Here is a 27090-nt window from a genome sequence, read left to right as displayed (position 1 = left end):
TTTTTAGTTTCGGCTTGAATCATAACAATTTTACGTGATTAACCTATTTTCTCTCATGAAAACAGTTCTCTCATAATTAGATACATGCACGTGTGTGTGTGGATATTTTTTTAGAACGACGACTTTCATGTATTTAGGCTACTACACTCTTCAAATTTGGAGAGCCCCGATGTCCCACTCTGCCCAGACTATGTTGTCTTAACCGAGCTCATGTTGAATTCAGAGTTTGGCTTGAACGTTCCCGCAGAAACCATACCGTTGGCTGCCACTTGACAGCTGTATAACTCTATGCCGTAACACACGGTGAGACGAAAACCCGGGTGGGCTCAAGGGATCGAATTGACAACATTTGCACAATACATAACGCAAATCTTTCATTGTCCACCAAAATGTGACACAAGTGGGATTTGAACCTGAGTCTTCTCCACTTAAAAACTCAAACTTTCTATCACTAGACCAAAGGGGGAGGGGGATGTATGTGTGTGTGGATAATCATGAGAAAGCGTGCTCTTCATTAGAAAAAAAACTTATTATTTATGATAAAATTAATGAACTTTACAGTTTAAACTACACACAAGCACGCACTCGTGTGTGTGTGAGTATATATATATATATACGAATTTCATCATATATATACGTGATACGTATGATACTGCATATATGTGGAATGATCTACCACTGTAAATATGTATTACACTATATATTTGTAGTATGAGGGTTTTTAGCTTTCTCATTGATTTTAATATGCTCATGCCTATTTGATTTTATTTTATTATAAAACATTTATTGTTTTAAATGCTTATTAAACCTTTTTTTTACCAAAACGATTTTTTCATGTGATTTTAGTATAAGAGAGATGACAAGAAGAGAACGGGCTGTTTAGTCTAATCGTATTATTTTCGTTGTCACTGGAAAATGAAAACCGAATATTAAAAAAAAAAGTAGACAAGACGAATTTGAGCTTTGTTAAATTTTAGAGAATCAGATCATATTTTATTTTATTAAGTAGCATTTTCGGTAGAGAATAAAAGTGTGATCACCGAAAACCCCCACACCACAAATGACAGTATTTAAGAAAGTGTATTTTTAGTAAATTAGATTCTACTTTTAATTTTGGAATTGGAAAATACTAAACAAAAAGCAAACAGAAGAAGATAGTATTTCACTATATTTAAAATCTTAATATGTTTTTATTAATAATATATTTATACGATGGTATTCACAAAAAAATAAGTTTGCATCACTTTAGCATAGAAATTACGTAAAAAAAACTATTTTCATAAATCATAAAAGAACGATTTTTTGAAGTATAAAAAGTTAAAAACTATCCATTTTCATTTGTCATTTAGTGATCATGAATGCTTCTGTTTTTCATGAATATTATGAAATAGAGAAGTTAATTATATTTTATTGGTTACAGAATGTTTTAACGCTATTTCAGTCGGATCATAAGGTATACCATAACCTCTGGTACGTTAATGCTAAGTTGGCAAGTTAACGGCCATCAAACAACACTCCCATGGGGGTGTTAAGAGCGCTAAAAGAAGAATGCATAAACGAGTTAAAGAGCGTGAAGGGTTGAGGGGTGAGAGGTAAACCTTGGGGGCTTTAAGGGTATTAAAGTAATATTTCCCTAGTTTAGAGTAGGGATGAGCTTTTTTCCCTAAATACTCGTACACTACTTGTTCAGTATACGTACTTGTTCAGTATCTGTACTTGTACGTGTCTATTGGGTACGGGTATGGGTACGCAAATTTACTGATTATAGGTACGGGTACTTTCGGATACATGTACGAGTATTACGGGTATTGGTACCCGTTTAGAATATGTAGAGGCTTTTATTAAGTTTTCAACATTTATGACTTGGCTTTCAAACGAGATTTTCAAAACATAATTTATATTAGTTGAATAAGTTCATTCTCAACTTATATGTGTATATTCATGTATTGTGTATTCGTATATTTTTATTTCATGTATGTGTAATTGTGTATATAATTATATAATATGTATTAACTTTATCTCTTATTTTTCTATAGAAATTAAGGAAACAATAAACTAAGGAAAGGAAAAGGGAACGGATTTTATATTATGGCTGATTTGTTTCATATTATGTTTTGGTTGTGGTATTACGATTTTGGTTTTATAGATAATTGATTGTCGGTATCGTACTGTTACCGATACCTAATTTAGTAGAGATTTTTTTTTAAAAAAAGATCAAAGAGGTACTAAAGCGAGTATAGTACTCAAAGTACCCGTACCATATAATTCGGGTATGGTTATGGGTACCAAGATTTACTGATTTTAGGTACGAGTACTTTCGGGTACAGGTACGAGTATAGGTACGGGTACGGTCCCGATCTCATCCCTAGTTTAGAGCATTCTCAATTCATTCTCCATCTATATAAATATACCAAAAACATTATCTTTTTTCTCTTGTTTTCAATTAAATACTACTCTTTTATACTTTTATTATTATATTTTTTCTCTCATTCACTTACAACCAATTTTAAAAAAACATTAAAAAATTATATATGTAAACAGTGTGTTTATCCAAATTTAACCATGAATAGTAACATTTTTTTCCTCCTCTCACAACTACTTTTAAGCATCTCTAAAATATTAAAAGATAGAAAACCCATCTCATAACTTGGAGAATGGATTGAGAAGCGTAATTAGTAATGTAAACTTAATGGACATGTATGTACAGAGCAATACATACATGAGCAACCATAACTGAATGTCGCCCCTTAATTTTCTTGACAAAAACACTCCCCACCGCTACAGGATGGGGCATTTTTGACAAAAAAACGCTCTCTTGTGTTTTAGGAGGAGCGTCGTCGGGGAGAAATCGCATTTAGAAAACTGCTTTAACTTTTTACGTTATAAATCAACAAGTTTTTTATACATTTTTCTTACCAAACTTTATTTCATCCTACTGTCTTTTTTATCACAATTGTTTATCATGCTTTGTTCTAGAAATTGTTACCATGGTTCTTAACAACCCGAGCAACTCTTTCTTCATCCCACAAAACAACCCAAACATCCTATTTGTTTTTATATTTTATCTTATTTATGTTGTCTTATTTCTGAAAGTGAGCAATTCCTTGATCATTGCAGCAATATTACAATTAGTCTATATATAATACAAAATACAAAGCTAATATTTAGAAGTCTACAATTAGGGAGCTAACAAAAACAAAACCAACCATGTCGAACTACTAATATAGATTACATATAATAACAGAATATATGTGCCAATAATATCAGTTTGATATTATCAGCAACTATTTGGGCTAACAATTTCCTGCTGTTGTAATAATTTGTTGTCTTTTTATTCTTTCATTTTTTTAGTGTGTATTCTTGTTTTTACTAAATTTAATTTTAATGTTTTATTTTATCACTTTATTTTATGTGTTAATAAAAGTCACAAATGAAAGAGAAAATAAGTGAATGGACTACTGAGAGGCAAGGAAAAAGTCAAATTGCCCCTCACGTGAGGGGCATGTGTAACTATGTAACTACTAAGGGGGTGTTTGTTTTTTCTTCAAACATCTTCAAGGGAGCTAATGTCTGCAGGCGCGCAGACATTACCCTTGAAGACTGTTTGTTTTTTTTCTTAAAACAGATCTGAAGTTATCTTCTTTCATCTTAAAAGAAAAGCAAGGAAATCTTGCTTAAAACATCTTCACAAAAAAACCCTACTCTTCTCCCTTTGCAGCCACCCTCTCATCCACTGCTCCTACCACCGTCCGCCAACACCACCACCCACCGTACGCCGCCACCACCACCCCCGTACCCCGCCGCCACCGTCCACCACCATCCACCGCCACCACCACCGTCCACCACCCACCATCCATCACCACCACCGTCCGCCACCACCACCACCATCCATCACCGCCACCACCACCATCCATCACCCACCACCACCACCATCCATCACCGCCACCACCACCACCATCCATCACCGCCACCACCACCGTCCACCACCCACCATCCATCACCACCACCGTCCACCACCCACCATCCATCACCACCACCGTCCGCCACCACCACCACCATCCATCACCACCACCGTCCACCACCCACCATCCATCACCACCACCATCCATCACCACCACCACCATCCATCACCCACCACCACCACCATCCATCACCACCACCGTCCACCACCAACCAAAACCATCCATCACCACCACCCATTGTCCACCACCACCATCCACCGCCACTACCCACCGTCCGCCGCCACTACCACCATCCACCACCACCACCTTCCACCACCCACCAAAACCAAATCGGCATGGCAAGCAAAGACTAAAAACTAGATGTAACTTGAATAAATGACTTCTATCTTGTGAGATAAGTTTGACAGTTATGCAGACAGTATCAGCTTATAAAAACAAACAGTCTTATATTTTCAGCTTGCAGATCTTCAGACCACATCTTCAGTTGCAGACATGAAAACAGATGAAATCAGCTTGCAGACAGTTTATGTCTGCAAAAACAAACAGCACCTAAGGGATTTAAATCGGTGGCGTGATCCGTTTGGGTTAAAAGAAATAAAATGCTAACAAAACTAAGCATCATGTGTTTATTCGTACACAAATTATATTTAGGCTAAATGAATTATAGGTACTAAACTACAAAGACCAAAATCACAATTTGATGTAATGTCTTTATATTTCTTGTATGCATTTATGCTCATGTCCACTTTTCTTATTTTTTAATTTTTTTTTCAAATTGGTTATAAATTATGAAATGAGGTTCATATTCTGAAAGCACAAATTCCTCTCACCAGAAAATTGTGTATCGATTTTTTAATATCTCATGGTTATGCTTTTTCTCTCTCCTTTTAGGATAATTTGAGTTTAAGTTAACACTAATTAGAAAGTTGATTCTTGATTAGTATGTTTAGTGATGTGACTTAATATACAAATCTATTTTTTTATCTTGATAAAGTGTAGTATAAATGGGTGGTGTGAATATTTAACTCTTATTTAGAAGAGAATTGTTTCTACTTACAGCATATAATTTATATATACCAAGCAGATATTTAACAAACAACTATCGAAGTGATTTTATTAAACTAGTTGAGAAGGATAAAAAAAATAAGGTAAGTCATGAATATTATAAGTTTTAGATTCTCAAACACCATCTTAGCGAAGCTATATTCGATATCTGAGTGGTAAACATCATCCAAGATCATTAGCATAACTAGGGGTCAACGGGTTCGTTTACTTAACCATCCGAATTTGATCAAGTGTTCTTTGCAAAAGTTAGTTTGTAAACAACATCGACGGTAGTCGGTAGACAAAAAGCACATTTGGAAAGTTCCTGTTTCAAATAAAAAGAACTAATGCGGTCATAATTTATAGTCAGGTGAAACATCATGTGTAAGTTGATTGTTGAATAGTTAATATCGTAAAGAAATGAAACCTAAAATGCAATATAACACATATTGTATGCATTGATAATTTCTCCAATTGATATATAAACTTTACGTAATGACATGATGACAATATTATAGATAAGTGAAAACAATAACAGTATAATGTACATATTTGATTATTGTACGTGTGACTAGTTATACATTAGGATAATCATTGTTTTATGAGAGAACTTTAGAATACAGTAACAACGATAACAAATGAAAATATCGAAAGCATACAAAAACAAGATAAGAAGTCCAATTTGAGCCAAAGCCCATATATAACCTAAAAAGGCGTTCAGCCCAACCCAATAGCAAAATAACTAACACTCAACCTGAAAGCTCATAGTAGATTTAAAGCCCAAACATCATTTTTCATCTCTTTAAACGGGCTCGTCCTATGCAAAATACCAGTAAGTCCAAGCCCGACCTGACCCGACCCATCTTGTATGACTGTATTACATAGAGGTGCACAATACCCCATAAAATTTGAAAATAAGGTTTTTTCATTACCCGAAAATAGGCTATTAAAATACCCCGTTTTAGAATGCCCGGTTAAACCTGACCTGAACCCGATACATATGGTATGATTTTTAAAGGCAATACCGGACCCGAACCCAACCCGGGTTTTGCCAATACCCGGTCATGCCCGAACCCGATTCCATACCCGAAATCGGGTATTTGAAAAACCCGATTTGTGCACCTGTATTACATGTTATATATTCTTTAGCCTAAAGTGAAAGTACAGAACGGATTTTGGGCCAAACCGGATAGGTTTTAAAACCGGTCTGATTGTGTCAACAAAATCAAAAGTGGTTAAAGTCAATTGATTAGGGTAAATTTCAAATCGGTTTTCAAACTGGTTTCGACGACTATAAACCCAAATCAGTTATAAACAAGCAGATCGTTTTCAAAACAGTTTAACCAAAACCAGTTTCACTATCGGTTTACAAAATATTCCAGATACAAAATCAATCTTATTTACCACCGCTAGCTTAACGACTTGTAATACCATAATTAGGCATGTAATTAGGTTGCAAACAAGAGCTTTAAAACAGACGCATAACTACATAAGGTTCAAACAAGGTCTTAAAATATTACATTTAATCACCACAAGTCGAGCGGACAATATCAAAATTATTAAAAGAATACATAACGATATAACACAAAACGTTTAATTTATTCAAACAAATGGTACGCGCCTTTCGCCATAGCCTCAACCACAACTCAGCAAAGACCCGTGATAACATAACGATGATAACCCGAGAAAACACAAAATTACACTAAAATTCATCTGACTCCGGTTCTTCTCATCAATGCCAACAAACTCAAAACAAATATTACCATCACCATCATCATCCTTGTTTAAGCAGCTGCCACCTGACTAAACAACAGCTTTCGAATCTGCAAAATTAACACCACAAGTATCATAAATCATTTATTATTCATCAAAATAACAAAATCATTCTATATATGTTTTATAAAATAAAGACGTGCCTCGGGTAGTTTGCCACGGAACACAACATCCAAACGAGCATCAAGCGTGTTCTCAAACACAATTTTACCATCGCGAGAAGCCAAAACGACACCTCCAGAGCTGAAAACACGAACATCATAGGTCAAACCAAAAGTCAACATGAATCGAGAAAAATATAATAATAATTGGACTCGAAATGTACCAGGAAAGAGCATGAGGATCATGATGGGAAGGGGCGGGTGGAAGGTGGATACTGTCAACAATGATCTCGGGTTCGTGAACATGTGTTCTCTCAGCATACTCTGCCTTTGCTGCATGAAGAACAGCATGAACCTTATGCACGTCTTCTTTTCGGCAACGTAGTAACACAGACGGTTCTTTCAGTCTTAGTAAACCCTGGAAAAATATATATAGTTGGCAAACGTTTTCAACTAATTCAAATATTATTATCCCACATCAAAAAAACGTAAAATAACTTTTGGTCTCTCAAGATTTAATGGGTCAGTTTTGGGCTTAAACCAAGCAAAAAAATGTCACGTGTGATATTATGTGGTATTAAGAAACTTAACAATACAGCTTATATACGTTTAATTAGTACCTGAACGATGAGAGATTTCAAAAGTCCTTCATAGTTATGATGGTGTTGAAAACCGTGATGGCTCACATTCAAAAGATCCTTCGATGCGGCTTCTCTCATGGCACTAACCAAGTCATCTTGTGCTTGAAGAACCTTAATCCTAGAAGCGTTAAGTTGCATAGAATATTCACTGCAATCAAAATCATGAAGAGGAGTGATTAGCTACAAACTAATAAAATATAAGTTTGCCAACATTATCTAAACTGCATTCAAATCACTCACATTTTCTTCCTAACTTCGACTTGCTTCTGTTTGCGATCGTATTCTTGTCGGATCTTCTTCTTCTCTGCCTCCACTATTTGCAATTTCTCAATGTTGAATTCCTGCAATAGTTAAATAAGTAAGCATATGGTTCAAATTGATAGAATTTGATTAACTGAGACTTCATGTTTAATTTCATACAAATTACTAGCTGCAAATGTTTGATCCCTACAAAAAGTGACCTAAAATTATGAGATCTGTATTGTGGTTAGGGGTGTGCATGAACCAAAAAAACCGACTCGAAACCGAATCAGAAACGACGGTTGGAACCGAAATATCGGTTTTGGTTTGGTGAATTACTTTTACGTTGAATCGTTTATGTTTTATAAACTTTGATATTTGCTTTGTTTTTAACATTAATCGGTTACGTTTTGTTTATTTGGACAAGATTAAATTACTTATATGTACTATCTTTTAATCTTTTATCACTTCTTAATATTCTAGGCCAAAATGTACAATACTCTTAATTATTAATTTTTATAAAAATATATTATGCTCAATTTGAAAAAATCATGGATTGAAATTCTTTGGCCAGAAAATTACTAGCCAGATTAGCAAAACCGAAAAAACCGAGATCCAGAAGTTTTGGAAACACAAAAACCGAAACTTTGGTTTTCTGTTCGGTTTAAGCTCAAAACCGCACCTAACCGCAACACGCACACCCCTGACTGTGATCACATAATCAGCATACATGACTTCTAGCATAAACTGACGTGATCAGATAACTGGATCACAAAATCGAATCGATTATTAACTTCCTGCAACAATTAATCAAAAAACCAAAATCGATCCACCTGGGTCAACTAATTTTGACCACAATTTCGCTAATTGAAACCCTAAACGTTAATTCTGGTCCGTAAATCGAGCTTGGAACAAGTGGGTAATCCTAGAGATGATAAATAATAATGGAAGTGGGTTGACTAATTTTGACTTGGATTTGAAGAAAGACTTACTTCTTCAGCAGAAACAGAGATCTCGTTGGCCTTTTCATCCGCTTCTTGGCGGATGAATCTGGCCATCTGTTGAATCTGCTTCGATACATCGGCGTCGTTCATCGTTGGATCTGAAATTGAGATAATGAGATTGGGGCAGATGGCGGATCGAGCAACGAGTGGTGTGATGTGGTTTCATATAATTGAGGTTTTTAATTGTCTCACATGAAACATGTTTGTATGTTTTCGAATTAGGACTTGTTTATCTTCAACTTGCATAAACAGTCTCTAGCTTTTGGTTTGGTAACATAACATTGATTGCAACAATGATATATCTTTGATTAAATTGAATCTTGCTATGTTGAGTCTACTAGTTTCTTGAGTGAACAAATTTTCTCTTTGGGTGTGTCGTGGTCTTGGTTTTAAAAAGCGAGAGGTGGACAAAAGCGATGAAGTCTAAAACTAAAGCGCAAGACGCAAAAAGCGAACGCCCACAAGTCGCAAGGTTTTTATTTATATCATAGATGTTTAGCATCCCAACTATAAATGTAGTAATAAATATTAAATAAGTGTTATATATGATTTAATATATAAGTTTACTACATGCAGAACCTATAAAACATATTATACAATATTTCGATACATAAAAACGATCTAGGTGCTTGTTTCGGGTTCGTCAGCTTCGCCTCAAGCCATTTTTTCCCTAAAAATAGTGCTTTATTGTCGCCTTTTGAACATTTGTCGCTTTGAGTAGGAAAAAGAGATAAGGGTATCGCCTAAGGTCGCTTCTTGCCTCGGGTCGCCTCAGGCGCGCTTTATCAGTCCAAGGTTGTGGTATCTTTCTAACCAAGAATCAACTTGCTTTCATAATAAATAGTGATGATAAAGCCATTAAATATTCACTCCAATCGGATTTTTTCTAACACTAAAAAAAGTGTGATTAAAAACATAGCAAAGCGAACACCAGCCAAGCCAGCCGTTGTCTTAGACCTGGTGCTCCAGGTTAAAAGCCCAAAGACGAAGTACAAATTAAGGTTTCATTTCAAGTGCGACTCTTTTTAATAGAACAATAAGCAATAAATGCTTCCTATAAAAAATTCAATGTTTTGTCCCTCCTATGCTCCTACTACAATATGAGACTAAGACCGATAGTAGTCATAATGTGGGAAACGCCACCACCTCCCGTCCTATTGGATGGTTTCTTCCCTTGGCCCCACTAATTCCTTCAATTAGCGTTTTCTCCATAACGTTGGGAGAGTTTTTAAAGCCAAAACGCCGAGGGGGCGGTGTTCCCCGGCGTTTTGGGCCAAATCGCTGCTCCACAACGCTTGAGCACGCTCAATTCCCATATCTTCCATTTTATTTTATTTAATTATTTATTTATTATAGTTATTCTTATTGTTATTGACAAATTCAATATTTCAGACATTCAACTTTAAGCATTGATATCTCATTTATATAAGATCCGTTTTAGAATTGGTTTGATTGGTTGTAAAGCTCTCACAAAATATAACACAAACGAAATAGTTATCTTTATATTAACTACATATACTGAGATACATATAACTACTTATAATGGTTAGACTTGATATCGTTACTACCTTAGCAAAAGATGAGATTTTCTTACTAACAAGATTATAATTTATAGTCACACCATATGATACAGTTGGTGGATGGCAACATACGTGTGGTGCACCATATAAATGAAAGAAAGGTTAATTTATGTAATATTCATTTTTGAGTTAAGTTTAACGCATCGTTGTATTATTAAAAGAAATCATTAAATAGTCTGTGATCTACATGCTGTTGAGGCTCTGCCATGTTGGTAATTTTCATATTATTAGGCTCATCATGTGTAGGTGATCGTGTTGGACCTATTGGGCCTATAGAATTCATTAATGTTGTAATGAGTTTATGCGGTTGCAATTGAGCTTTATATTTGGTAATTACTTATTGGTCAAGTTTGGGTCACCCTATAAATACATAGCCATGGTTAGGGTTATTATATTATGAAAGTGATTATTGTATTCAAGTTTTGAGTTTGTTTCTTGATTATAATTATACGATAGGTTTACCCTAAATATCGTGTGCTCGTTTGTGTTTCCGTTATGAATTCATTCTTGACTGCCATATCAGTTGATGACATCTTAAAAAACACAGGATGTAAGTTCTTCCAATGTTTGTGAGTCGTCACCAGCATGTTAATCTAATTGCCTATTGATTTTATGTTTTTTTACCATTACATGATTATAACGATTACATGTAATCATATTTGACTATTCGGTGAAATGTCTTAATATGAAGAAATTTTGTGTTTATCACCCAAAGTTTTGAAGTTTTGGGCCAATTATTTTTCACGACCAGTTTAATCGGCGCATAACCTTTTTTTACACCAATGAAATCATAAGTTATCTATGGTTTGGTTCACGAAATGTTTTGCAAGAAAATGAAATTTGAATTGGAATTAAAAAGGATTTCCTAGAAAATCCTTGATGTGTGTAGGGGAATAGCGGATGAAGCTTTGTTGAAGAAGTAAGAGAAGCATCTACCAGGTAAAAACAAGAAAGAAGATTGTACGACGAATAGCCGGATTACAGCTGGAAAATGACAACTCTTGTACCTTCTTAGGGGACCACTGACAATAATAGTACGATATATAGATGCTATACTGACCATATTTTGTAAAAATTCTCCTATTATCATATTCATCAACCCACACCTTTAATTATGTGTTTTATCACTTCCCTTGTATTCCTTTCAAATATCACTCATATTATCAATCATTAAAGTCGATTATGACCAGTATTCCATAAAGGTCAGGATTTGCTTTAACAATGTGTTTGCTTAGTATATTTGTTAATGTAATTGGAATGAAAAACATGTAAAAGAACTTTATTACCCAAAATCAGCAAAGACAAAAACAGGGAAGTTTGTTAGTAATCACGTGGAGTCCGATGTCAAAAACAATTCCAAGCTCATTGAGGTAGTTCACATGTTCCGGATCAAAATGGGTTTGGGTTGGAACATGAGTGGTTTTGAACAGGTTTCTAAGCTTGTTAAGATCAAGTTTGAATGGTTTTGCTCTATTAATAAAGCGCGAGTTTGGCTCGGGAGTAGTTTTCCAAGCTCGAGCACGACTCATTAATTATAAATTAATTTAACTTATTTGTACAATAGCTTTTTTTTATTGAGAAAACATTTAACAGATTGATCTTAGGGTACTCGGGACATATGCCCCGATATTGAATTAATCCGCAAACCAATCTAGCCAAACTGAATCACACGGGGTGGAAGCCAAATGAATACCGAAACTAGATTCACTTTCAGCATTTCCAATTCCATTCAATTTCATCATAACTATAGTACAGGCCGGAGTTTATTACTGAAGTGGTGGCGGTAGTGTTGCCGAGCAAACTAATACAGGTGGACCTTAAAACCGAAGAACGGTTCGGATGCCCTTAAATAGATCAAAATCGACTTGGCTCGTTTAAACATGATTATCAATACGTGTACCTCAATAATTGAGAAAGGAGAACTCCATTAGTTAAAGAAGAGTAGTTGGGAACCAAATTAGTGGTTTGAGGCTTGTGTCGTCTCCCAACAAGGTCCCTCTTCTAAAACATGGTCACCAACTCGCTATCCGTGTGAAATAAAGATGACATGTGTATGACATATTGTGTATATGTATATTGGACACATATTCGTTAAGTGCAGATTATATGATTCTTGTAGTTCTATAGTTACAGTTGATTATGTATCAAGTGTTCACAATTATTGCACGCCATTTTTGTTGTATCCATACAAACTAGGTAAATATTACAATTGTCAGCAATATAAAAATTCAAGGTGTAATCATCTTAGAAATAAATGAATTGCATAATAATTATTCATCTTTTTAACATATACTAAAGTCCTTTCTAAAATGAATTGCATAAAAATTAAAGAACTTTTTAATATGATGTAATGGTAGGTAGTCTGGATTTTTCAGTAAAGACTCAGGTTTAATCCCAAAGATAATACTCAAGTTAATCTTTTGTTTGATCTTGAGGGCGTTCAGGTTTTATCACAAGTGGACTTTGAGCGGGTGAGTTTCCCTCAAATTAGAGATAACATGGAGGCGCTCTAGGGCTCCGTACGACTTAGTTGAGGCAGCTGACAGTAGCCTTTTATCATTAGGTCGCTCCATACAAAGTACCAAGACAATTCTCTATTTGTAGGCCGTTAAAAGAAACAAATACTTAAAAAGACTTGGAATTTAATTCATACCAATCACTTGTTAGTGCCATATCATTGCAACTAGGCACTACTTTTATTTCTTTCTTTTCATTTAATGATTTTAATGATTAAAAGGTCCAACCAGTCCTCCACAGCTACGGTAATGATTTCTTTTTAACCAAGTCGTCACTTTAATCAATACTTCTCAATTGCATTTTGTTTTACAAATGGTAAAAATATGATATTCTGATCAAAATACAGGTTGAGTTCAAAAAAGAAGTATGATGTTAATAAAAAATTGTATAAAGAACTATTGATCTTAAGTTTAAAAACAGATAAACTAATGTGAATGCTTGCATAGTCGCATCTCAAAGACACTTAAACAAGTCTATGACTGATGCTATATTTGGTTTGTAAAGTTATTAATTTTTAGAGGAATTTGAAGTATAAAATGAACTGGAATTTCAAAGTACTAATTTGAAATAAAAAATTCCAAATGATTTGGAGTTTAGGTGAATTCTAATCTATTTAAAGGAATTTAAATTAGTAATGTAGTCTAATGGACGAAAAATTATAAAAGAATTATAATATATCATCGTCGGTTACTATTTATCAACCATCGCCTCCATCTATCGGTCACCGACTAACCGCCACCACCATCACAATGCCCTTTAAAATTTAGTCTAGCTTTATTATTACTTTTAGGCTCAACTAGATCGATGCTCGCTTTTACTATTAATAGGTTTTGCCTAGTTATGATCATTTACATATAATCAGTCATGTATATTTGTTTGTATTCATTTATGTTCGTTTATACCATTAACAAATGAACACGAAACAAGCTCATTTTCTTAACAAACTCGTTTAGTGAGTATTCTTAATTTTATCACCAATGAAAAATAAATTGACATAGTAGTCTAGTACTAGTATAGTACTGTTTTGTTTCTCCAGATGACATTCTTGTGTCACCAACTTTTTACCCAAAATTTAAAGAACAAAACGACAAAAAACACACCAGCAAAAAAGTAAAAGCTCTGTTTTTTCTGCTATTGCTTCTAAACCCTTTGCCTTTAAATTAAAAACCTCACCTTACCTCACCACTCCCAATTCAAACCATCACCACATTTGCTCACAACATCCCCAAACTTTTCACACACAATTTAAAAAAAAGTTGCCATTTTTACCCTTTTTCTTTAATGGGTATGTTTCAAGTCACCTCTACCATCACTCTATAGCTGTATTCTGCAACTTCTGCTCAAAAAAGATTGAATCTTTATTACAAAAAATGCAAATTTTCAAGTTTTTCTTGGTGGGTTTGCTCTGGCTTGGAGCAAATGCCAATATTCTTGAAGATGATAAACAGGCATTGTTGGATTTTATGCACAATCTTGCACACTCACGCACTTTAAACTGGGATGCAAACTCAAGTACAGTGTGTAATCACTGGACAGGAGTCACGTGCAGTGAAGATGGGTCACGTGTCATCGGTCTCCGGCTTCCCGGAGTTGGGTTTCACGGCCATATTCCGTCAAACACCATTAGCAGACTCTCGGGTTTACAGATCTTGAGTCTTAGATCCAATGGTATTACTGGTACTATCCCTGTTGATTTTTATAACCTAAAGAACTTGTCTTTATTATACCTTCAGTTTAATCAGTTGTCTGGGTCATTGCCTGTTGATTTCTCTGTTTGGAAGAATTTAACAATTGTTAATCTTTCTAATAATCAGTTTAATGGGTCAATTCCAGATTCAGTTACAAGATTAACCCATCTTTCTGCTTTGAATCTTGCTAACAACTCACTTGCTGGTCAAATTCCTGATTTGGGTATGCATGGTTTAAAGATTCTTGATCTTTCTAATAATAATCTTACTGGGGTGGTCCCAAAATCACTCCATAAGTTCCCAAAATCAATGTTTGAGGGTAATAATGTGTCTTTAGTGTATCCATCTGATCAAGTTCCATTTTTTATGCCCACTCCTAAAGCGAAAAATGGTGGGAGGTTAAGTGAAAAGGTGGCTTTAGGTATAATTATAGGTGTTTCTGTTATTGGTTTTATTAGTTTTGCAATCTTTTGGACACTGTGTTGTTTCAAGAGGGGTAATGGAGATGGGATTTCTTCGAAACTTGAGAAAGGTGGGATGTCGCCCGAGAAGGCGATTTCGAGAACGCAAGATGCGAATAATAGGTTGGTTTTCTTTGAGGGGTGTGATTATGCTTTTGATTTGGAGGATTTGTTGAGGGCTTCTGCTGAGGTTTTGGGGAAGGGTACTTTTGGAATGTCGTATAAGGCGACTCTTGAAGACGGGACTTCGGTTGTGGTGAAGAGGTTGAAAGATTTGAGTGTTGGGAGGCGGGATTTTGAGCAGCAGATGGCGGTTGTTGGGAGTATTAAGCATGAGAATGTGATCAAGTTGCAGGCATATTATTATTCGAAAGATGAGAAGCTTACGGTTTGTGAGTATTATAGTCAAGGGAGTGTTGCTACAATGTTACATGGTATGTGCTATGATCTTGATTTCTTTACTTTATTTGATTATGTTCTTGTTGTAGTTATGATATTATTAAATGGTAAGTAAACTAGTGTTAGGGTTCAAGGACAAAAAATTAATTACCACGTTAGGTGCGCGATCTTTATCTAATCATAAATAGGGACCAGACCCACAAATTGAAATATACTAGAACTGGACCAGGACCATTTGTCTTTATCATGTGCTTTTAAGGGCATTTTGGCTTGATGCAACCGCGCGACACGGATGAACCCAAGTTGGACGTAAGCCATTTTGTTTTTACTAGATCAGTGTTTAGGTTTAGAAGAAATACAGGTAACTGAACCCAGATTGGATTTTCTTGAAAGTTCATTTTGTAGGCTTGTAGCGGGTCCGATCTTTATCTTGTCATAGATGTTGACGGTCGATCCGAAGGTGGATGAGAGTGGTCCAACCATTTGGGTTCATCCATGTGCATGTGGTTAAGTCACTTGGACCATAAAAAGAATGTCTTGAAATAAAAAGGTTCAAGATCTAGCATTTTTAAGCCAAATAATCATATGAAAGAAGATACTGTGACAAAATAACCCTTTTTTGTTTTGTTGTCAATTTTTATATTTTATTAGGTAGAATATTTTATACTACATGAAAGATAAATAAGTTTGTGATTGATAAGAATCAATCCATGTGGGACAAGAGAATCTTACTATTAATATAGCAAGCATTTGGTCTATTTGTTGTTTAGATTTGTGTCCTACAATGTTTTAAACTTTTCATAACTTGACCGGTTATTGAACCGGCCACCTTATCAGTATACTGGTTGGACAAAACATGGTAATAATTCTTGAACTTTATAGGTACAAGAGGAGAAGAGCGGGTCCCGCTGATTTGGGAAACCCGTCTTCAAATAGCTGTCGGTGCAGCCCGAGGCATAGCTCGGGTCCACACTGAGACAGGCACGAAGCTCGTGCACGGGAACATCAAATCATCCAACATTTTCCTAAACTCACAAAACTACGGGTGCATCTCTGATATCGGTTTGTCAACAATCATGTCTCAAATCGCCACTCCGATTGCCCGAGCCGCAGGCTACCGGGCCCCAGAAATAACTGACACCCGAAAAGTCACTCAACCCTCCGACGTCTATAGCTTCGGTGTTCTCTTACTCGAGCTTTTAACCGGTAAGTCACCGGTCCACACTAGTGGTGATGAGATCATTCATTTGGTTCGGTGGGTCCACTCAGTGGTCCGGGAAGAATGGACGGGTGAGGTTTTTGATGTGGAATTACTAAGATACCCCCACGTTGAAGAGAAGATGGTGGAGATGTTGCAGATTGCAATGTCGTGTGTCGCGAGGGTACCTGATCAAAGACCGAAGATGACCGAGGTTGTTACAATGTTGGAAGATGTTAGACGTAATACGGAGTCTGTGAACCCGAAGGCTACTGAGACCGAGTCATCTGGTCTGTAACGAGTCTTCGGGTTGCTTCATTACCTCGATGAACTAACTTATTATACTGTAACTGTATTGTTGTGTTGTGTTGTGCTGTGTTGTGTCCTTACAAAGTTTTTATTTATCCTAGTCTTGTACGCAAGATTTATTATAATGTTATTTAAGTTCTTGTTTTAATTTGCTCGTTTTATTGCTCATTTGTTTGAATAAAGCATAATAAAATCTGGTGACTGGAATTTAAAAGCAAAATGTATAATTTGAAGGTACTTTTAATCACAGGGTGAGATAACTGGAATGTGATTAAGTTAATACTTTAAAAACAATTTGGATTTTGGAAATGAAGACACAAGTAAATTTTGGAAATTAAGTTAATACTTTTAATCACCTTTAGTAAGTGACGACAAGCTTTTATGAAACTTTTAAATAGTCACGGGTATAATGTCGAATTGTCCATGTACGGTGAAAAAAGTATATGCTTTGACGATCCTAACCGACAAGTATGTCTAGCTACAAATTTACGAACATTACTAGAAAAAATATTATTTATATGACTTGACGGCTCGATGATAATTGAGATTTCCATGGAAGAATTTTGAAGACTTTGATTAAAATTCGGTTTAATTAACAATACAAGCTTTTTTTTTTTTTTAATAATTACTTTGTGACACGAACTTACCTTTTAACATATACACATACACGTGGGTCTTATTTTACCGGGTTGCTATTTACCAATGCTTGGAGGACTCTTAACTTGATGCATGGTTTTCTGTTCGGCTCAGGTCGGGCATAAATTATTATTACTTAACATTTCAATCGGTAGTGTAACCTTCAATAACCATTTAGAAAAAAATTATGATATTACTTAGATCCAAAACGTGGTGTTTTTTTCCGCTTTGTTTTTCAAATCAACATGTTTAAATTAACGTTTTTTGGTAAGTTTTACTTTTTCGAGGGGTCGGCTTTCAAAATATCATAAGTTAGTTGACGAACTATAATATACATTACATATAAAACTGAAAAAACTACAGGATCGATGATCCACACTACTGTATGGTAGATTCGTCCATATACTTATCCTTATGGAATTATCTTGTCAAACCTAACTATAATGAGATTGATAAATGTTCATTTTGTTTTAAGTTTGTTTCTTGAGAAATCTGCAATTTGCCTTCCTAGGTTATATCGTCGCTGGATGGAATAACACTGAAAAAGAAATTGCGCATTTTGCACATCTGTGTTTCTCGGACGGGTTTTTTTGACTCCTACCGTCAGTTGACCAAGTGTTGACTGTTAATAGTGAAGGGTAAAATTGTCATTGTACATAATAATAATAATAATAAATTAATAATAGATAATAATAGTAATAATAATAATAAGTAGATCTGATGAAGCTTCATCATCATCAACCTCATCACCCTCCCGTCCACCCTCCCCCGTCGCACTCCACCGCCGCACCTCCACCCTCCCGTCGCACCTCCACCACCGCCGCACCTCCACCCTCTCGTCGCACCTCCATGATGATGGTGAAGATAGAGAGATGATGATGATGATGATGATGATGATGATGATAGAGAACTGATTTTTGATCTGGGATGCTTTCACAGAGTCAGAACCCATCAAAGTGGGGTTGTAAAAACTTGTTTTTGGATGGATTGAGAGTGAGATTTTAATGGGTTTTGATTGGAAGACTGAATCTGAGATGGGTTTGTTTGTTTGAATAGTAAAAAACGGCACGTTTGGTTGTTTTTGTGTTAAAAGTTTACTAAAAAACGACGCATTTGTTTGTTTTCGGGTTAAAAATTTACTTAAAAACGGCGCGTTTGGTTGTTTTCGGGTTAAAAGTTTACTAAAAAACGGTGCGTTTGGTTGTTTTCGGGTTAAAAGTTTACAAAAAACGGTGCGTTTAGTTGTTTTTGGGCGAAAAGTCTACTAAAAAATGGCGCGTTTAGTTGTTTTTGGGCGAAAAGTTTACTAAAAAAACGGTCCGTTTGGTTGTTTTCGGGCAAAAAGTTTACTAAAAAATGGTTCGTTTCGTTGTTTTCGGGCGAAAAGTTTACTAAAAACGGCGCGTTTGGTTGTTTTCGGGTTAAAAGTTTACTAAAAAACGACGCGTTTGGTTGTTTTCGGGTTAAAAGTTTACTAAAAAACGGCGCGTTTGGTTGTTTTTGGGGTAAAAGTTTACTAAAAAACAGCGCGTTTGGTTGTTTTCGGGCGAAAAGTTTACTAAAAAACGGCACGCTTGGTTGTTTTCGGGTGAAAAGTTTACTAAAAAACGGTCGTTTGGTTGTTTTCGGGTGAAAAGTTTACTAAAAAACGGGTCGTTTGGTTGTTTTCGAGTGAAAAGTTTACTAAAAACGGCTCGTTTGGTTGTTTTCGGGCGAAAAGTTTACTAAAAAACGGTTCGTTTCGGGTGAAAAGTTTAAAAATATGATGATTATGATGATATAGATATGATGATTATGATGATATATATGATTGTTACGAGGATAAAGATTGGAAAAATGGATATAGAGAGAAGATGACGATGAGGATGAGAAACTCTTTATTGAAAAGAAGGAATATATATTTCATATAATATAAGTATAAACAAACACTTGTTTACTTCAAATGGTAAGTTTTGTTTGTTGTTAAACCAAAGGTCGGTGGTTCGAACCCCGGCCGCTACACCATTTGAATGAAATTTTAGATTTAATTATAGGCTCAGGGGTAAAATGGTCCTTTCAACCTTTTTTTGTTAGTCAACTAACGGTCAACTGACGGAAAGGGCACAGACTGACTCGCCAAAATATCACAGTGGCAAAACCTTCAAAAATATCTTTTTCAGTGGTTATTCCATCCAGCGACGATATAACCCAGGGAGGCAAATTGCAGATTTCTATGGTTTCTATAATATTAAATATCCTTATAGCTATCTTGATTCACCCAAATAGATTTTAATAGCAATGGTATTGATATTAGGTGAGTTCTAACATATTAGACTATGTGTAGTAGAGGGGTTTCAAATTGGGGTGAATTACGACACGTGGCGCCCAGTTAGCAAAGAGTAAGTTTTTGTTTTTTGGGGTGTAATGATGTTGTAGCCCCTCACTGTCACGTCACCATTTTTTATTATTTTCTATTAACAATTAAACAAAACAAATAAAAACCCATTAAATTAAATAATTAAATAAAAACCCATTAAATTAAAAACGAAATAAAAAAACTAATATTCGTGCATTTTTTCAGCACGTCGTTGTTGCAGTAATGCGGCTTCTTCGTGAAACTTCTCCGATTTAATGGATTTGTAGTCTTTTTTCATTTGTCGCAATTCCAACATTTGGGCAAGCTTTTCGTGGTATTTGTTGGTTTCTTTCATGCTAGTGCGGATTTCCACGGTATGAGTTTCGAAACGATCAAACACCTAGTATAGATGTTCGACTTCTTCACTGGCCGCCGTATTGAATCGTGACGACGACGAACCCTCCCCTTGTTTTATATTATTTTTTCTTGCTCTCCCGCGTGGTTGAGCCAACTCATGTACTTCGTCCCCGTCGTCGTCGTCTAAATTAGTCGCGTCGTGTTCGTCAACGAGGTTGAAGTTACGAGCATCAGAGGGTGTGTTTGGTGTGCTTGTATTTGTCGATGACGATGTCCTCGACCCTTTTGAAGCTCGGGATTATGCGCCGGCTCGTCGAGCGACCAGAACGATGGGTGCCCCATTCCATTTCGGGCATATCCTGAGTTTTTCCCAACAACTAAATTGCTTAAACGCTTTCCCGATCCACCATTCGGTTTGCCATTGAGTTCGAAAGTTGCTTAACACTTTAGATTGGATGTCGGCATCGTTTTACCCGCTACGTCAACCGCTCTCACGCAAGCGATTGTATATCTCGCCAAATTTTTGGCATCGGAATTAATGACTCTCCAATGGGCTTGAACCGCTTCTTTACCCCGGTAGTCTTCCGGTTTACCTGTTAACACGAGACAAGCTTTAAATACTTTCCTCCAAAAAATTCCGACGACTTGAAAGTTAGCTACAAATTAAAATTATTCTTCACAATTAATATACATTTTTAATAAACACTAAATAAAGTTATATAAATACTTAATATTAAAATAACTTATCAACGCCATCGGCTACTTCCTCGTCATCGGTCTATTGCTTGTATGGATCACGTTGCGCCATCGGCTCCCCGGGTTGTTTTTTTTGTGTTTACGGGTTGGTTTTTGGCTTGAACCGGAGGCCCGTTTCGTTTGAGTATCCGGCACCATCACCGGCTCCGACTTCGGTTGGCTAGACCCGAACGCCGGCATGAGGTTTTGGGGCCTAAGGAAGTTGGCATACATGTTTAAGTTCAGGTCGGGAAAAGGAAACGAATAATTTAGGTTCGGTTGGTTTCGGTGTTCAGGAACCATTGCATGTTTACGCTCAGTTGGTTCGGTTGGTTTTGCGAACCATGGTATTGACCAGAAGGAGGGAATGGTTGGTTCGGGTTGTTTATAGGATTAGTTTTTGTATGTTTTTTTGAAGAATTTTGTTAATGGTTTGTATGAAATGGATATGAGGTTGGAGAAGCAGAGGTATATGTATATATATTGTATTTTTAAAATTGATGACCATTCAACGATCATTTGATTAAAATAATAATAAACAAGAGCGAGCAATATTCATCGTCCCCTCCTGTCGCCCAATTATCGCCTGGAGGCGACGTTCCCTCCAAATTCACCCCTTCTCCCTATTTCTCGTCCATTACATATGCCCTTACAAGTTTTTACATGCAAATAAAGGCAAACAAAAAGGTAATTTCACATCATCACATTGTCGTGTGTTAAAATGTGATAATTTCATAAGAAAACATAAGTTCCAAATGTCTGATTACCCAACTGGTTAGTTACAATTTAAAACATACTAAACTGAATCTAACTGACATTTGTTGAAAACAAACCAAATTACATATCCGACAATTTGGTATGACGTGCCTGGTAATTAGCTTTCGGTCTGGTATGGTTCTAAAGAACTCATTTCGTATATAATCGAGAAGCTAAGTCACATGTATTGAGCATTCGAGCTATGGATTTTTCTATTTGTACAACTCATCCCTTTTTTTTTCTTTTTGTTAAATTCAGATACCGAAACCGAAACAAACCGAAACAAAATTTGGTTTTGTCAATTTTGAATTAAATTTTCAGTCCGGTTTTACCAAGTATTGAATTGGACGTCGCATGTCATGTTATTTTTATTAACTGAGCAAACCAAATAATATAGGTTTATCTTGCAATAATATTATACGAAAATTGAACAAGAAAGAAAGAAAGATGAGGTGTCATACATATTAGGTTTATTTATTTATAAAATACTGAGAGAGAGAGAGAGAAAATATCTGTTTATAAGGTGGATTCTTTAACCCCGTAGATTCATTTCCTCCACAAAGATTACAACAACTCCTCCTCCAATTGCTTTGCTACAGGAGGTCTTGAGGATCATCTTCAAGGTCATCAATCTATCCATTCCATCTTTATTATTACCTGCTCAATTTCATTATTACTGACTTTTATAAGTTAGGGTTTAGGAATTGATGGCTTCGAAGCGGATCTTGAAAGAACTCAAGGATCTTCAGAAGGATCCTCCTACCTCCTGCAGTGCTGGTATCTATCTATCTATCTATCACGTCCTCATTTGGGTCTCATCTCTTATGTTTATTCTAGGGTTATAACTGTTTTGTGCGTCATTTGTTGGGGTTTATAGCTAGCTAATTATTATTAGTATCTTAGAGCTAAAATATCATCAATTTTATGTTATGAATCATAACATAAGCTACGCAGTCGATATCGCCGATATAGGGATATATCGGTTATCGGTCCTTGGCTATATATAAATCAGAATGTCGGTTCAGAATATCGGTACCGATAATATCAATGATATTGACCGATATTCGACTAATATTTGACCGATATATCACCGATACTCCACATATTAGTTTTTTAAGTCTTAATTATTAACTTTTAGTGTTCAATGTTAGTGTTATAAGTCTTAATCAATTCTTACTTTGCTACGATTGTTAGTGTACTGAATTATTGGTGTTAAATTGCTATATATAAGAATTTTACATGATATTAAAATTAACGATATCCCACCGATATCTCACTGCGATAACCGATATCTCATATATCGGTCCTTGACCGATATCCGATATTTTTCCGCATTAACTGCCTAGAACATAAGTAGCTTGTTTATGAAGGAAGGATTTTGACTAGTGAGTTTGTTGATATCATTGACCAGACTCATCATGGTTAGGATTTTTTAACTATAAGAATCATCTAGACCCTAGATATTATTAGTAATTAGGGACTAAAATGTCATGAGTTTTCTGCCATGGTTCATGATTGTTAGAAAAATTTGACCCAAGTTTGGATTGTTTCTTATTTGGGACATCCCTCACCTAGGGATGAGAATGGCCCGGGTATAGGTAATCCTACTCCCATACCCAGCCCAGTACCCATTGGGAGATTACTTGTGGGTATCGGGCATACTTGCGGGTATCAGGCACACCCGTTTGTTTGTTCAAGAATACTCATTTGGGAGTGCGAACATAATTGTTTTACCATTCTAAATTTTATTCAATTTAATGTTTTTAAATATGATAAATTACATGCATATCAACTTCACTATAAAAAGTTTGTAATATACAAATGTGTAAAGTTCATTGTGAGATAATTCAAAAAAGACAAGTTAATGCTTTATATTGTAAAATTATAAATAATATTATCGAATACATCTCCATAAAGATAAGTTTATTTCACACATAGTAAGACTATTAGAGTGAACCGTTACTTAGGGTTAACATAAAATAAAATTAATTATTTTGGGGTATATGGTTGGATAAACCCTAAACACAAATCATATACCGTGAAGTTATTACTTTTATTTATATTTTCTTTTAACCTTAGCCTAGTGATGGTTCATTTTAATAATTTTATTATGTAAAAAATGAAGTTTTCTTTTGGAATTTGTATATTATAATATTATCTATATATAATTATTTTATGATATGAAGCAATGACTTCTATTTTTGGATTTGTATCATAGCAATTTTGCATATTTTAGATATTTCCAACCTTTTATAGTGATGATAGGCATGTATTATGTAATTTATCATATTCATTTTAATCTATTGTAGTTGTTAACACTACCATACCTAGTATATCTCACAAATAGCAAAATCTATCAGTAGGGTATGGGAAGGGTGAGATGCAGGCAAAACCTTACCGCTATCCCTGTGGATAGAGAGGATGCTTTATATAAAAAGTTGATTTATATAAAAATTAGAATGGTTAGAACAAATGTGTTTGTATATCCCAATGGTTATTTTTTAACAAGCTACGGGGTATACCGGATACATGCGAGTATGCCGGATACCCTACGGGTATTAGACTTGGTATGAGGCATCGGGATTATCAATTCCGTCTCTTTGCCATCAACTAATGGAAAGCATGATTCTCGTTTTGACAAGCTACTGTAAGATACATATTAACCTGCACATGAAATATTTTCTTTTACATTTGTGGATCTTTATTGCAAACTGAAAAGCGCGGGTGGTTCTGATACGTACCTGGTCCTTTTAGTTGAGGCTAATTTGTAGGAGGTAGAATAGTAGGTCAGTTCTAGTAACAGTAGAGTATTAGTATTAATGGTTTCACTTTTCTTTGTAATCAAGGTCGAATGTGTATTTATCGAATGAGGGTTTTTAACCTTGCAATTGGAGATTAGCCTATTTCGAATCAAGCTGTTATCTTAATATCAAGCTTTTGATTTTCCGGTTTCTATCATTGCTTCTTTTGCCTGGAAATTCTAGAGAACGGTGATTCAGTCCACCCGAAATAATCACGCCGACCCATCTGATGGTGGCTAATCAATTTTCCATAATCAAGGACGGGATCGCTACCCGGAGTAATCCAATTTAAGGCAGCAGTTCTAACCCCGATTCTGTTAACTGGCAGCCATTGCTGCTTGATTGGACTCTTTGCTATCATTGAAGGATGAGGTTGCAGCCTCAAGACATTGATGTATGAAACAACCTTCTGGTGCAATGATCTAAGTGGTAATTATGAGTCTCACCCAAGCTTTGATGATAGGGGTCGACAAAGAACCTGGGGGTGATCCTCTTGGTCCAGTGACAGATCTGGTCAAAGAGGAAGACCCCAGCAACATCCCTGGTGATGACAAAGACCTGTCTGAACATGTGTTAGGTGTTTAGGAATTGGATCAAGTAACGGTCTAACGGCTCAAAGGAAGATAAGCAGGAAAAACGAACAGATGAATTTCAAATTCTATTGGACCAGATGGTTTCGGGGCTGCACCAGAATTCGGTCTCGAGAAAAGGAGGGTTGATTGTCAAACCATTGATTTCACCACCGGAAGTGGCAGGTTTATTGACCCCCTTGCAAGTCCTTCATCAGAAGGGAAGGAATAGGCTAGTGGTTATGGAGTTTTTATGGTGCTTCCTGCCTGGGAGTTCACGAATTCGTTTTCTATTGGTTTGATATGTACCCACCACACCTATGGCTCTTTGGGTTATTAATTACGAGGACATCGACCTACTACCACAATCTGTTTTAGTTGAATGGTTTATTGCTTGGTGCAACCATCTGTTTAAAGAAGCAACTCGAAAAATTACAGCTTGTTGGCAAGTCAGTTCTTTTATTTTAGACTTGAGGACAAGTCATTTCACTGGGGCGGAAGTATTGATACGAACCCGATCCTTGTAGTTGTGGCTAATTTGTAGGAGGTAAAATAGTGGGCCAGTTTTTGTAGCTAGTAACCGTAGAGGATTAGTATTTATAGTTTCACTTTTCTTTGTAATCGGGGTCGAATGTTTATATATCAAATTTGGGTTTTAACCTTGTAATTGGAGATTAGCCTATCTCGAATCAGGGTGCTATTTATTTTTAAGCTTTTGATTTTCCTGTTTCTATCAGGGTCTCTTCATTTACCTTAAATTTTGTAATACGTGTTTCAGGCCCAGTGGCAGAAGACATGTTTCATTGGCAAGCAACCATTATGGGTCCACCTGACAGTCCTTACTCGGGTGGAGTGTTTCTGGTTACCATCCATTTCCCTCCTGACTATCCATTTAAGCCACCTAAGGTGATCATTAACTGCAGTTTGTTTTTTATTTTGTTTCCATATGCTCAAATTATTTGTTGTTAAATGTACATTTTGGTCCGCCCTTAGGTGGCTTTCAGGACAAAGGTTTTCCACCCGAATATTAACAGCAATGGCAGCATTTGTCTTGATATTTTGAAGGAACAGTGGAGCCCGGCTCTTACTATCTCTAAGGTTAGCATTTTTTAACTCTGCACTAAAGGTTTTAGAGCCATCTTTTAATCTGCAATGACCATTTATTGGAATATGTTTTGTAGGTTTTGCTGTCAATATGCTCCTTGTTAACAGACCCGAACCCTGATGACCCTCTGGTGCCCGAGATTGCTCACATGTACAAGATTGATAGGAGCAAGTACGAGACAACGGCTAGAAGCTGGACCCAGAAGTATGCCATGGGTTAGTTGTAGTCTGAACTACGAAAGGAAAAGGCTCCTTGTCTTATGGTTTCTGGTTCTTGTTTTATATAAATGTATGAATGGAAAATTTTCAAACTGTGTGGATGATGTATGATAGACTTTAAAGGGAAAGGTAACAAGTTTCCCTCCTATGGTTGATTTGTTATGGGGAATATTTGCTTTCAAAGAACATTTTATGTTCACTTGCACTTTTTTTATTCTTTGTTATTATTTGCTCCTTTTCAATTGATAAATAGTCAAATATTGTATCATGTGCTGCCTTGTTCTTGTATGACTGTATTGGGATAATGTTCATTATGTATTTATGTTTGTGTTAACATTTTAGGTTGAAACTCTCATGCGACATGCGGATAACACATTTGTAAGCGCGTAAGTTTTAACATAAGTGCTGCTTAGGTCCTAACACAAGTTTTAGATTCGAACGAAGTTTTCACTCGTGCAAGTTGATTACAAATTAAAAGAAATTATTTTTGGTTGAAGGTTTTGCATTATAAACAAAGCGAAGTTTCTTTTTATATTATTTTTATTTATCGACTGTTAGGCTGTTAGCAATGTTTAAAAATAACACACTTTTATTATTATTATTTTTTTTTATTTCACTAGTGCAAGTTTTCATGGAGACAATGGAAGAGGTTTATGCCTTT

The 27090-nt window shown here is 35.8% G+C and overlaps 3 protein-coding genes across 3 annotated transcripts; 2 read left to right on the top strand and 1 right to left on the bottom strand.

The window, feature by feature from the left end:
* Positions 1-6454: 6454 nt before the first annotated feature.
* Positions 6455-8957, bottom strand: LOC143551529 (V-type proton ATPase subunit E-like). Its single transcript, XM_077041936.1, has 5 exons — positions 8754-8957; positions 7762-7862; positions 7501-7669; positions 7105-7298; positions 6455-7022 (listed from the first exon to the last, which is right to left on the bottom strand). The coding sequence occupies exons 1-5, from the start codon at positions 8853-8855 to the stop codon at positions 6893-6895; spliced, it is 696 nt and encodes a 231-aa protein (XP_076898051.1). The 5' UTR covers positions 8856-8957; the 3' UTR covers positions 6455-6892.
* A 4729-nt stretch (positions 8958-13686) lies between these two features.
* LOC143551525 (putative inactive receptor kinase At4g23740) lies at positions 13687-17049 on the top strand. The gene is made up of 2 exons (XM_077041932.1): positions 13687-15445; positions 16293-17049. The coding sequence occupies exons 1-2, from the start codon at positions 14233-14235 to the stop codon at positions 16904-16906; spliced, it is 1827 nt and encodes a 608-aa protein (XP_076898047.1). The 5' UTR covers positions 13687-14232; the 3' UTR covers positions 16907-17049.
* Positions 17050-22312: 5263 nt separating this feature from the next.
* LOC143551526 (ubiquitin-conjugating enzyme E2 28-like) lies at positions 22313-26640 on the top strand. Its single transcript, XM_077041933.1, has 5 exons — positions 22313-22359; positions 22431-22513; positions 25885-26012; positions 26100-26204; positions 26288-26640. Exons 2-5 carry the CDS (start codon positions 22444-22446, stop codon positions 26429-26431), a joined length of 447 nt encoding a protein of 148 aa, XP_076898048.1. The 5' UTR covers positions 22313-22359; positions 22431-22443; the 3' UTR covers positions 26432-26640.
* The last annotated feature ends 450 nt before the right edge of the window (positions 26641-27090 follow it).

Source organism: Bidens hawaiensis, unplaced genomic scaffold, assembly GCF_021521415.1.
Source record: "Bidens hawaiensis isolate Kalapana, Puna unplaced genomic scaffold, B.hawaiensis_p1.1 tig00016460_1, whole genome shotgun sequence".
Taxonomy (NCBI): Eukaryota; Viridiplantae; Streptophyta; class Magnoliopsida; order Asterales; family Asteraceae; genus Bidens; species Bidens hawaiensis.
Note: the sequence above shows the minus strand (reverse complement) of the source record. Positions and strands in the feature narration are given on the sequence as shown.

Excerpts from the sequence above, each read along its gene's own strand:
- LOC143551529 (XM_077041936.1), bottom strand. The coding sequence starts at position 8,855 with ATGAACGACGCCGATGTATCGAAGCAGATTCAACAGATGGCCAGATTC. Across the intron at positions 7,863-8,753 it reads TCTCTGTTTCTGCTGAAGAA|GAATTCAACATTGAGAAATT; the intron begins GTAAGTCTTTCT and ends TAACTATTGCAG. Across the intron at positions 7,023-7,104 it reads GATCCTCATGCTCTTTCCTG|CTCTGGAGGTGTCGTTTTGG; the intron begins GTACATTTCGAG and ends TCGTGTTTTCAG.
- LOC143551525 (XM_077041932.1), top strand. The coding sequence starts at position 14,233 with ATGCAAATTTTCAAGTTTTTCTTGGTGGGTTTGCTCTGGCTTGGAGCA. Across the intron at positions 15,446-16,292 it reads TGTTGCTACAATGTTACATG|GTACAAGAGGAGAAGAGCGG; the intron begins GTATGTGCTATG and ends TGAACTTTATAG.
- LOC143551526 (XM_077041933.1), top strand. The coding sequence starts at position 22,444 with ATGGCTTCGAAGCGGATCTTGAAAGAACTCAAGGATCTTCAGAAGGAT. Across the intron at positions 22,514-25,884 it reads TCCTACCTCCTGCAGTGCTG|GCCCAGTGGCAGAAGACATG; the intron begins GTATCTATCTAT and ends TACGTGTTTCAG. Across the intron at positions 26,205-26,287 it reads CGGCTCTTACTATCTCTAAG|GTTTTGCTGTCAATATGCTC; the intron begins GTTAGCATTTTT and ends TATGTTTTGTAG.